Below are 12,313 nucleotides of genomic sequence, written 5' to 3'. Positions count from 1 at the left end.
CAGCTCTGCTTTGGCTGAGAGACTGTGGAACTGATCCCTCAGCCAGGAGCTAGAACCATCTCTGTCCTGGACAGTGATCCCTGCCAAGGTTGGTGCCTCGGATGGGCCCCGCCCGAGCAGTGACAGCCACAGCCCACCTTTGCATCACGCGCCTGAAGCCTTCTCCGTGCCCTGGCCTCCTCCTTGGAGCACCCTGCCCCTCGGGCTCATGCGGCGTAGGGTGCTGGAGACTCCGCCAGGCTAGTAGCAGTCAAGAGGCCTTATCTTTCTAACCCCAAGTCTGCTGTCTTTGCTGGCTGTGTGACCTTGGGCAAATCTCTTCACCTTTCTAGTTCTCTGGCATCAGTATCATGAAGTTGCTGAACAGGATGATCTCCTAGATCCAGCTCATATGATGATGTTGGCCATGTCTCAAGATTGCTGTTCCTAAGCCTTAAACTCTCAACACACTGGGAAAGTCTGGGGGGGTAGGTCACAGGGCTGCCTCTGGGCCAAGGCCAGCCAGTCACTGGACACAGGAGAAGAGAGGTGAGCAGGAATGTAGGGCTTCTTGACCCCTGTCCCAAAGGAGCCTCGGTGGGAAGGCTTTGCTCTCTCCATCCCCCACATCCCATTTCATTCATTTGGTCCCTGAATATTGATGGGCACCTTCCATGTACCGGACACTCCAGAGGCGGGAGGCAGAGAGCCCTTAATCTCATGGAACTTTCTGTCTACAGAAGGGGTCAGGCAATAAATAAGATTGTTTCAGGCTGGACAAGTGCTGGGAAGAACATAAAATTGGGTAATGGACTAGAGAGTAATGGGCAGGGAGAGGCCATGCTGGAAGAGGTAATTTTGAGCTAAGATTTAAGTGACAAGAAGGATTTTGGGGGCGCCTGTTGGTTGGGCATCTGACCCAGTTGGTTGGGCATCCGATTCTTGGTTTCAGCTTGGGTCCAGATCTCAGGGTGGTGAGATCGAGCCCTGTGTTGGGCTCTGTGCTTGGTGCAGAGTCTGCTTTAGACTCTCTTTCTCTCCCCCTCTGCCCGCCCCTGCACGCTCTCATTCTCTCTTAAATAAATTAATAATTAAAAAAAAAAAAAGATTCTGGAAAGATCCAAGACAGTGCCATTCCAGGCAGAGGAACTGGCAAGGTGAAAACCCTGCGGCTGGTGGGGTGGCCGTGGCGTCTTCAGAAGCAGAGGCTCGGGACAGGGTAGGAGGGCACCCTGGACGGAGCAGGCCGTGGCCAGCTGGGATAGGACGTTGCAGGCCCCAGCAAAGAGTTCAGCTTTTAATTTAAGTGCAGCAGGAAGCCGCGGGGAGCGTAAGCCCGGTTTGAGCGATGCTGTCGCGTTTTGAGCCCTGGCTGAGGACCAGACGTCATTCTCAGCCCGTGCTGTGCAATAAACTCTGAGGGGCTATTATTATCTACTCCATTTCACATGCGGAAACTGAGGCTCCGAGAGTGACCCAGAGTGACAGCCAGCGGGCCGCCCTGCCGGGGTGGGGAGCCAGAGCCCCGTGGGGGCCTGGGGCGGCCCCTCAGCTGCCGGGTTTTCTGGGTGCTCATGGACCCCGTCGGGGGCGGGGCGGGGTGCCCTGCCTGGGGTGCCTTCCTGCCTGGAGCACCCAGCCCAGCACGCTGTTCAGAGACATGAGCAGTTCCTTCTGGTGCTATCTAGTGAGTGTGGGGCCGGGCAGGAGCCCGCCGAGAAGCCCCTCAGAGCGGGCACGGGCAGCAGACTCGCAGGGGCCGCTCATTCTCAGGAACAGGCTGTGTGCCCAGACCGCGTTCCTGGCCTGGGCAGGGAGGATGAGGTCAGCTTCAGAGGAGGACTTTCACAGGGCTCACCAAAGCAGTCCCAAGTCCAGAGGGAGGCCGCTGAGCCCACTGTGGTCCCTCAGGCCGGCCCTTAGCCTTCCCGTGGCAATTAGCAGGAAGCTTCCTGCTCAGGACCTCAGCCTGTCACTCCCGACTTGGGAGACGAGGCTGCCCCGGGCCGCAGCCAGAGTGACCCTCCCTTCATTACCCTGGTGCCCCCAGCATGGCCCTGAGCTGAGGCGAGGCAACCTCCGGGCTGTTTGTCTGAGGCCTGGTTCTGGGGTGAAGTGTCCAGGCTCTGAGGAACGGGGAAGGCAGTGGGGCGTGGGCCGGCCCCGAGGAGGACAGGGCCCCTGGGCTCGGGGAGAGATGCGCCCAGCGTTGGGGGGTCTCCCAAAGCAGCCCAGGTTTGAGTGCTCCCTGCAGCCGTGCCCAGCCCAGGGACTAAAAGTGGGGCAGGCACAGGGCAGACTGGGTTCTGGAATGCTGAGTGCTGGGGAAGGCAGGTCGCAGTGGGTGCTATGAGGCTAACCTGGCTTCAATAAAAGCCTCATTCAGAGCTGCTAAACCCTTTCCATATGTGGGCCTCTGAGAACTTCAAAGTCCAGGGGGGCAGGGGGAGGGGAGGCAAGATCCGGGTGCTTTGCCTGCAGAGTCAGCACAAGCCTGTCGTGTGGCTGCCCTGGGAGAGGGTACCTGGCCCTGTAGGGTGAGGGCTGGGGGGGCCCAGCTCGCTTGGCCTAATGGTGCGGGAGCCAGCCTCTGGGCTGGCGTGAGTTCACCGAGCCTGACCGTGTGCTCCCCCGGCCCAGCTGCTGCGCTGGAAGCCAGGCTGTAGGCCCTGGCACCCCCCTCCCCGCCCCACTCCACCCCTGCCTCTCTGGGAGCTTCAGAGCAGCCACGTCGACGGAATCCTCCCGTACCCTTCCCAAGAAGGAAGAGAGGCAGGCCTCGGCCGCTCCCCAGTCCCCCTGTTGCCAGCCCTGCCGTGCCTCTCACGCCTGCGGTCTGTCCCAATGACAGACTGGCTTTGGTATCCCAAGGGGACCCAGCCCAGAGTATGTGGACACACTCGGGAGGGCAGGAAAAGGCCGGCCCAGGACCGCCACCGTGGCCCCTGGCCTGGGAGCCACAGGACACCTGGCTCGGGGCCTGCTCTCCACTGCCCGGCACTCAGCCTCTGGCAGGCACCCCCAGAAACATGGCCAGCCATCTCTGCCTTCCCTTCAGAGCCCCGTTCACCTCTGAGGGCCTCGGCTCCAGCAGACTGGATTTATTGTCCTTATTGTTAAAGGAGCACTTCGTTTTCATTAGCCCTAGAAACAGCTCTGGCTTCGAGACAAGTCCGTGCCACCTCCCCGGTCAGGCCCAGGACGCCAGGCCCCGGACTCAGAAAGCCAAGGGAAGGGCCTCGGAGGAGCGACAGAAAGCAGGAAGCCAGGCCCGCGGGGACAGGAGGTCAGGGATCAGTGGGCTCCGCGGGGCCTCAGGCCTGCGCTGGGGAAGTGACACAGTGAGGTTCTGAGGGCGGGGGCCCCGCGCCCAGAGGCTTCTGGGGGGAGGGGAAGCGGAGGGCTCGAAGGAGCACGCTGAGGACTGCTCTCTGCCTCGCGGCGCAGACAGTGCGGTACGACCACAGGCCCCACGGGACGGCGTGTGGGAAGGGGCCGTGGCAGAAATCACCAGAAGACTTTGGGGCAACCTGTGTGGCTGCAGGAGTGCAGTATAGTGGGAAGGCTGTGGCCCCACCATCAGAAGGACCCAGGTTTGACCGTGGACCGTGTCATCTACCCAGGGGAGTGAGAACAGGGACCCCAAACTCGCTGGGGCCGCTGAAACCCCAGGCACCGGCAGGTGGTGACGAACAGCCCTTGAGCCAGAGGGAAGGAGATGCGCCGGCAACCAACGGGCTGGGAGGAAGGGCTTAGGCCTAAAGGCCCATAAGGATGTTCCTGCAGGAGCGAGGTGCACCCACCAACCAGAGGATGCCCGGGGGGAGCACAGAGCATCCTCCCCTGCCCTCCTGTCCTCGGATCCTCCCAGCGCCCCCTCGAGGCCATTGGGCTTTCCTGTCCTAGGTTCAAGGCTGGGGAAGCAGCTCCCCAACCACCTGCCAGATTCCCTCTGAGAACATGCGTCTCCGTCTCCTTACGTGGGCTCAGGATTTTGTTGCAGACGACCTGGCAGTTCTCTTGTGGACATCAGTCCCCAAGGTCAGCCGTGTCTCCTTGGCAGCCATGACCTGACCGAGTCTAAAGACACAAGCAAACAGAACATAACTGAGCCGCTCCCCGCGGCGGTGTGTGGCCCACCCAGAACTTTCTCTAGGATGTCCTATGGCTCCTTTCTGTCTATTGCCCGTGCCCCACCTTGGGGGAGCCCCAACTGTGTGTGTCTTACCCATGGGGTGAAGGAGGGGCCCCCTAGGGGGTCTCCCCCAGCCTGGCCCTTCGCAGCCCCATCTCCCTCCCTCGGGCAATCTGGCATCGCCTTGCTACCTGCTGCCCAAGGCGGGGGGGGTGGCACCTATCTGCTGGGACTGGAGGGTCAGCGGTCAGGTGTTCTGTCCACGGACATCCTGGGGGCTGACTCTTCTGCCCCCAGCACTAATCTAATCAGGAAATAGCAGAGTCCACATTTCCCAGGGGTTATAAATAGCCACAGCAGCTCAGGCAGCATCATTTCTCTGGAAAATGTGCCATGTCCCTCTCCACTCCTCACCCTCCCTTCTCTGTATTTAAGTGACATCCTGAAAATAGCCTTGGTTTCTGGAGGCTGCTGGTCTGCTGGGAGACAGAACTTCATGGTCGGGGCACTGAGGGGCTAGGCAGGCCTCCCTCGAGTGCACCAGGGCCACACCTGCCAAGGGGATCCGGGAGATGGCAGTGGTGGGGTCTCACAGTAAAACACAGAAGTGCCACCTGACTCAGCCCTGGCCCCAGACAGGTGGGAGGGCGCCAGCCAGCTGCAGAGGGACAGCATCCTTGCGGCAGGAAGGCTGAGGAGAACCAAAGGCCTGAGGCCTGGAGTTCTCCAAGGAAGCCTTCCTGGAAGAAGCAGGCCGAGAACTGGGCCTTAGCACCAGGAGTTGCTTTTCCTGTATCTCACGTGCCCCCAGGAAAGTGTAAGGTTGCCGCTCGGCAGCTAGGACGGAAGCAGTGGGGAGGGAAAGAGTGGCAGAGTTATACTGGAGGCGACCCTGTTGTCTCCTTTCTAAATAAATACCAGAAAGAGCAGATGCCTTGTCAGCGAGAGGCGCAGACACCAGGCAAGGTGCATTACACCTTCTCTTGCAGGGTTAGCAGAGTGGGCGGGTCAGGGAGACTCGGTCTTGGGCCCCAGCTCTCACTTCCTAGATGTGTGGCATTGGGCAAGTTCCTTAGTCTCGTTAAGCCTCAGTATTCTCGTCCATAAAATGGGAGAATAAAAAGGCTAAACCTCACAGCGTTGTTATGACGATTGAGATTCTGTATGTGAAGGTTTGTCTTCATGCCAGACTCCTGGGAAATGCTCAGAATACATTAGTTCTGTGATGATTTTCCAGAACCATCCTCTGAGGTGGTATGGATGCCCCAGTGAGGAAGTTGAGGTTCAGGGAAGTTTAAGTGACTTGCCCGAATTCACACAGTTGAGTGGAAGAGTGGACATTTGGACCTAGACAGGCCTGACTCTCAATCCTTGCCCTTCCCCACTTGGCTGTGCCCAGACGCCACTCCAGGACCCAGGGAGGGACCCCCTGGCTCAGTCCGTGGTGGCTGCCAGGAAGTGCCAGGTCCCAGGAGGGGCGTTAGGTGCAGGGACACCTAAGGGGCAGCCTGTGCCACAGACCTGGCGAGGGTTTGGGACAGAAAAATTTCGGGAGAGGGACATTTCAGGGGCTTCCTTTGGGACCCAGTGGGACGCTTGGCCCCAAGGCTTCTGGAGTATCGAGCCTGGGCCACAGCCAGGCTGGTGAGTCCCACGTGCTTCCCTTGGGTGTTGGAGGAGGTGCCGGGGCAGGGTGGGGAGCATGGGGGTTGCTGGGGTCTGTCCACACTGCCCTCCCTCGGTCCCCTTCTTAATTCCACCCCTCATCTGGGCAGGGAACCGACTGCGGGAGGCTGGGCCAAATGCAAACCCCAGGCCCCCTGCCACCCGCGCCCAGCTGGTGTGCGGATGATAGAAGGTGCGGAAGGACTTAGCTCAAGCTGTAGGAAGCCCCAGGGCCCAGCCACCCTGGGCTGACCCGACCGTTTTCCTTCACACTGTGGGCCTGCTGGAACAGCGCTCTTCACACTGTGGTGCACACGCTCTTGGGGGTGCGCACAGAGGCTTTCCAGGGCGTACGTGGGCAGGGAGAGTTTTCAGAGAATCAGTCTGTGGACTCTCAGCCCCCATAGGTGCCGCTGCCAAAAAGCCATGTGCCTGAGAGGGGCTTTCCGCCTTCAGCTCCGTTCCCCTGCCGGGGAGCCCAGGGCTCCCTGCGGGGCACGGCCCGGGGCGCCTAGGCCCCCTGGGTGGCGGACAGCGGGGCCTCATGAAAGGCGGGTGTAGGTGTGCAGAAAGTAGAAGACCCCAATGGCTGAGTTCCAAATCCGTTCACGAGTCAGGTGCTTTCCAGTTCTTTGCTCGCCACAGAACTGATGGACATTGTCAGCTGAGAGATCATTTAAAATAAATTTTAATAGGGGTGCCTGGGTGGCTCAGTCGGTTCAGTGTCTGCCTTCTGCTCAGGTCATGATCCCAGGGTCCTGGGATCGAGCCCCGCATTGGGCTCCCTGCTCAGCAGGGAGTCTGCTTCTCCCTCAGCCCACCGCTCCCCCTGCTTCTGCTCTCTCTCTGTCCGTCAGATAAATAAATAAAATATTTTTAAAAATAATAAAAATAAAATAAATTTTGCTAATAGGTATATATGCAATTTAAGGCAAACGAAGAGGAAAGAGTTTAAAGAATCATATAACATTGCTATAATAAAACTATTTTCAGCCCCACCTAGTTACTTATATGAACAAGATGTTTCACCCTATACTGTTTAAAAGCAAAACCAGGGGCGCCCGGCTGGCTCGGTCAGTGGAGCCTGCGACTCAGGGTTGTGAGTTCGAGCCCCACATCAGGTGTGGATATTACTAAAAAAATAACCAACTTAAAAAAAAAAAAAACACACAAGCATATTGAGACTGCACCCAGTTCCCCTAGCAAAAAAATACATGAATTAAAACAGAAAAAGTGTTCTACTTTTTCTGTGTCGTGAAGAGACACAAGTCCACCAAGATGGTACCTTGCTACTGAATATTAATACTTACTTGTAACGTGCTGGTTAGTGTTTTTATTGTGTGCTGCCAATCACTGTAGTAACTAATCTTGAACACGTCTTGGATATTTGGAGCCTTGTGGTCTCAGGAAGTACTTTATTGCCATTTCTACAGGTATTTTTTTTAAGGCTTTTTTTTTTCAGTCTGCTTGGGAGGATAGGCAGATTCTTTTTTTTTTTAAGATTTTTTTTTTTTTAGGGATTTTATTTATTTGACAGAGAGAGAGAGGTAGCGAAAGCTGGAACACAAGCAGGGGGGTTGGGAGAGGGAGAAGCAGGCTTCCCGCTGAGCAGGGAGCCCAATGCGGGACTCGATCCCAGGACCCTGGGATCATGACCTGAGCCGAAGGCAGATGCTTAACGACTGAGCCACCCAGGCGCCCCTTACAGATATTTTTGTTGAGGCAAAATATAATAGGGTGATGAATAAAAGACTTTAAGACAGAAAAGTACAAAGTAGGACAAAATTCATTGGGAGAAGAAAGAAACAATGCAGGGTGTATACAAGGGAAAGGAGAGCTTGTATTTTCCTCATGAATGATGGTGGGTAGCAGATCGCTGTGGTAATTGGATCCCACGGAATATATTGAAAAGAATGATGTCACAGTTTTATTTTAAGATGTAAATATTTACATTATCCTGGAAGTTATATTCCTTGCAACTATTTAAACTTGCTTTGGAAATATTCAGATGTCGAGTTGCAAATGTGCTGGGGAGTGCATAATTTTTCAAAATCATTATGTGGGTGCACAAGGAAAAACAGTCTGAAGGCCCCTGAGTCAGAGGAGCGGAGTCCCGTCCGGTCCCCTGTGAGGGATGCCTCTGAGCCTCCCCTGCTCTCCCCACTTCCTGGGGCTCCCGCCCAATCCGGGGGCCGCCCCCCCCAGAGTGTTTTCCTCCTTGGAGGCCAGCTGCTCACCCCCAGTTATCTCGGGGAGCCTTCCGGCCGGGCAGCTTCTGCTACTGGCTGCAGGGAGCAGAAGACACAGAGGAGGCTGAGCCACGGTCAGAACTTCCCAAGGTCACACGTGGCAGTGGCAGTGGCAGTGCTGGGATTCGGACCCAGGCAGCCTGACTCCTGAGACGGGCCCCTGACCTCTGCTGGCCCCCATTCAGCACCTCCGAACACACTGGCCACAGCGCCCCCTGGCGACTCCAATCCTGGTGGTTGAGCCAGTGGCCTCCTGTTTGTGAGCCTCAGTGTGTGCATCTGTGAAGTGGGTGAGAATACCCATCTCAGAAGGGGATGGGCCAGAGCCCCAGCTCCTTCACGGAGTCAGGCATCCTTTACCAGCCAGGACAGGAGGGGCTGGGGGCTGGCGCCACTCTGAAGGGCTGATTTCCAGAGAAGCCTCGGGCCCCGGTTCTGCCTTCCTGACCACTGAGCCCGCTATGAGCAGCCGTCGGCTCTAGGCCCCCCCCATCCCGAGCTGCCATCTCCGTCCCTCGCGCTCACGTCCTCTTTCTTTCTTTCTCTGCAGTTGGATCCACAGACCGTAGAAACCAAGAACTGGCACACGGATGTGATTGAGATGAATGGGGTGAGCCGGGAGAGACAGGAAATGTCCACACAGTGGGTGGGCCCCAGGCTGCTGTCCTCGGGGGGCTGTCTTGCCCCCTGTCCCCTCAGCCCAGTCCCTCTCCCCTCCCCTATGCCCACGCCCTTCCCACTCCCCCCCCCCCGTAGGTGTTTCAGGGAGCCCTGGGTGGTAGAGGCAGCCCTTGGCGGCCGTCCTGGGGAGGGGACCCGTGTTTTGGAGGCTCTCCTCAGGCACTCATACCCTGGGGGACCTGTGCCTGCCTCACCCCCAACCAGATCAAAGTGGAGTTCTCCATGAAGTTCACCAGCCGGGATATGAGCCTGAAGAGGACCCCGTCCAAAAAGCAGACTGGCGTCTTTGGCGTCAAGATAAGCGTGGTGACTAAGTAGGTGCCCCCCTGGCGCCGGAGTGGTGGCCTTAGCACCCGGGGCCCCGGCCAGCCCCCTGCCGCCCAGCCCTCCCTGCCCGCCTGGCCCCTCAGCACTCACCCCCCAGCTCGGGAGTCAGGGGCGGCCTGTTCGGAGGCAGAAGTGGCCCGCAGAGGTAGGGCTCCGTCTCACACATGCTTCAGAAGTAAACAAGCCAGCACTTAAACGCCGGGAGATGGCCCGTGAGCATCCGGACCGGCAGTGTCTTAGAGTAAATGCGAAACTCTGGGGACGCAGGCCCACGGCGAGGCTCGGCCACAGCAGGCGGGAATCTGGGGGGGCTGCCCCCTTCCGCTGCCCACTGCCCCCTCCACTGCTCTTGTCTCCAGGACTTCAGCCACCTGCCTCAGGCGACCATGTGTGGGTCCCGCATAAGCATTTGAAGCTGAGCTCTGTGTTCTCAGGAACATTCTTGTCTCAGAGTCTTTGGGCTTGTCTCCCAAACCTCCTCCTGCCTTTGTCCCCTCTGTCCTGCAGCCGGCCGGGGCGGGGAGGGGCTCCGGGTCGCGGGGAGGGGAGGCCCTCCGCCCCCCCTCACAGCCCCTCCCCCCCAGGCGGGAGCGCTCCAAGGTGCCCTATATCGTGCGGCAGTGTGTGGAGGAGGTGGAGAAGAGAGGCATCGAGGAGGTCGGCATCTACCGGATATCGGGGGTAGCCACGGACATCCAGGCGCTGAAGGCCGTCTTCGATGCCAGTGAGTGAGGGAGGCCCCGCCGGGGCAGCGGTGGGGAGAGGGCGCCCCCCTCCCGGGAGCCCGGGAGCACCAGAGGCCTTCTCCGGAGAGGCCCCAGGTCGCCTATGGCAGAGGGGCCTTGTTCTGTGAACGGCGGTCCAGTGTCGCACGCGCTGGGCCATCTCTGAGTCTCTGATGCGAGGAACCTGCCTTGTTCGCTCGTGGAACCCCCTCCCCTCCAGTCCCTTACCCACTGGTCCAGATAAGGAACTGAGGCTCAGAGAGGCCACGTCCCTTGCTCAGGATTGCCCAGCTTGTAGGCTTTGCGCCTTCTTTCAACTCAGATCTTTCTTACTCCAGTGTTGCTGGCTTTCTCGCTAGCTCCCTGGTGCCTGGGGGGCGGTGAGGAGACTGAAGGGCTTCGAACCTGGGCTGACTCGGGCTCCCCTCTGCTGCCTCCAGAGCCCTGAGCGCCCTTCGGGAGGGGCATTGCAGTCTAGCTCTGTAAACCCCTCCGTGGGGGGGCCTGCCCTTCCCGGTGCTTCTCTCCCCCATCTGCCTGGGTCAGGCTGCGGGAGCCAGGAGGCCTGAACTGGCCGGGCACGGCTGACCCGTGGGAGCCGAGGCGGGGCCCGTGTTCGGGAAGCCTGGGGTGCGGGGCTGGGGACGGCGCCTCTGTGCAACCTGGAAGCCGACGCTTTGTCGGAACAGGATTTTACGTGGAAAAAAGTGTGCAGGGCCTTCCAGAGAGAGGCTTGGCAGCGGGGAGATTCCAGAGAGGGTGTGTGACGTGTGGTGGGAGTGTGGCTGCAGAACTCCGACTGGCGCACGGGGCTCCCCTCCCCCACGGGGCTGAGTCACTGACCACCTGTGGCCGCCGCCTATATCCTGCCTCTCCTGGGGAGGCCAGAGCGGAGAGGGGGTGGGAGGGGGCTTCCCCGGCTGTGGCTGGGTCGTGCGGGATGGAGCGGCCCCCCCCCCCCCGCGCCTGGCTGAGGACTGCGTGGAAGGAGGGGGCTCAGGCGGGCCCAGTCCCCATCGCGCACCTCCCCCGCAGATAACAAGGACATCCTGCTGATGCTGAGTGACACGGACATCAACGCCATTGCCGGCACCCTGAAGCTCTACTTCCGGGAGCTGCCCGAGCCCCTCCTCACAGACCGACTCTACCCAGCCTTCATGGAGGGCATCGGTGAGGCTTTGGGGGACTGAGGGCCGGGCCGAGCCGGGCCTCCCTGACAGCGAAGGGCAGGAGACCCGTGGCTTCCCTGGCTTGTGGAGCCGCCCAGTGCTCTGGGGCGGCGTGGCCGAGTGGCCCAGAGGGTGGGGTGTGACCCGCTGGGGCCTGAGCCAGAGGCTGGACCCTCTGTCGCCTGCCTCGCTCCCCTCTTGGCCCCGTGGGCTGCTCTCTGTGCTTCCTCCTCGAATACCGGCCTCCTTGCCTGGAAAGCAGGCGTCCGGGGAAATGTGCCCTGAGGGGGGTGGTCAGGGCCAGCGTCCCAGAGCCAGCCGAGCCTGGCGGGAGTGCACTGCAGGTGGCCGGCGCCCAGCCTTCCAGAGCAGCGCCCTCCCACTCTCACGGGTGCCCTGGGGGCGCCGAAGCTGAGGGCCTCCGCTGGCGGGGCTCTGGGCACCTCCCTCCTGCCTCCCCCCTGCCTCCTCACGCCCCCTCCACTTCCTCCCCCCCCCCCCCCGCCTCCTTCCCCCCTACCTCCTCCCGGGGCAGATCAGAGCTTCAGCCACCACAGGGAGTGAGGAGCCCCTTGGAAGGCTGTTCACTGCCTGCTCTAGCATCACAGGCAGTTGAAAGAGAGGAAGCGTTCAAAGCAGTGTCCTCATTGCCCTAAGCTTTGCCCCCTAGACCCCGGCCGGGGGGGGGGCATGGCAAGGCGGGAGGGGCGGGAGGGTGCCCGCTCCCCGCCAGCCTGCCTCCTGACTGAGCTGCAGGTCACGGGTGGGGGCTTCTACAGGAACCAGCTGTTCGTAGCCCACCCTTGGGAAGATACCAGGCCCTTCCTTCCCTGCAGGGTCTGCTCCCCTCACCCCTGCAGCCTGGGCTCTCCCTCGGTGTCCCTTAGCCTCCTGGCCATGGGGGCGCTGGCTTGGGCCTCCCCACCTGGGAGCCGAGCCCCGCCCTAGCCCCGCTCTCCCCACAGCCCTGTCGGACCCTGCTGCCAAGGAAAACTGCATGATGCACCTGCTCCGCACCCTGCCCGACCCCAACCTCATCACCTTCCTCTTCCTGCTGGAACACTTGAAAAGGTAATGAGCTGGGGCCCAGCCGGGGGGAGGGGGGCAGGGAGCCCAGCGCAGGCCCCAGCAGGGGAGGACACATCTGCCCGGTGTCCCAGCCCCTCAGCTCTTCCTCATGGGTGCTCGCCTCTGCTGGCTCATCCATCACAGGGTAAGAGTTTGCTTTTCAAACTCTTGCCTTCAAATTCTTCTGTTTTGAGAAATATTTGGGTCCTAATAGCAGCCTCACACATCGGCCATACGCCGCTTAGAAGGCAGTGCCAGGGCCACGGACTGTGGATGGATCTTGCAGTCCGTGGTCCTTCAGTCCACTTCACAGTT

At 59.9% G+C, this 12,313-nt stretch overlaps 1 protein-coding gene across 6 annotated transcripts in view; it reads left to right on the top strand.

The window, feature by feature from the left end:
• The window catches only part of ABR (ABR activator of RhoGEF and GTPase), a 171,555-nt gene that overhangs the window by 153,857 nt on the left and 5,385 nt on the right, over positions 1–12,313 (top strand). For all 6 annotated transcript variants that reach the window (XM_036073026.2, XM_036073029.2, XM_078068095.1 and 3 more), the window contains 5 exons: positions 8,579–8,638; positions 8,914–9,023; positions 9,621–9,760; positions 10,797–10,931; positions 11,896–12,001. In XM_036073026.2, coding sequence (XP_035928919.2) covers positions 8,579–8,638; positions 8,914–9,023; positions 9,621–9,760; positions 10,797–10,931; positions 11,896–12,001 — 551 coding nt within the window. The remainder of the gene's footprint in view (positions 1–8,578; positions 8,639–8,913; positions 9,024–9,620; positions 9,761–10,796; positions 10,932–11,895; positions 12,002–12,313) is intronic.

Source organism: Halichoerus grypus, chromosome 2, assembly GCF_964656455.1.
Source record: "Halichoerus grypus chromosome 2, mHalGry1.hap1.1, whole genome shotgun sequence".
Classification (NCBI taxonomy): domain Eukaryota; kingdom Metazoa; phylum Chordata; class Mammalia; order Carnivora; family Phocidae; genus Halichoerus; species Halichoerus grypus.
Note: the sequence above shows the minus strand (reverse complement) of the source record. Positions and strands in the feature narration are given on the sequence as shown.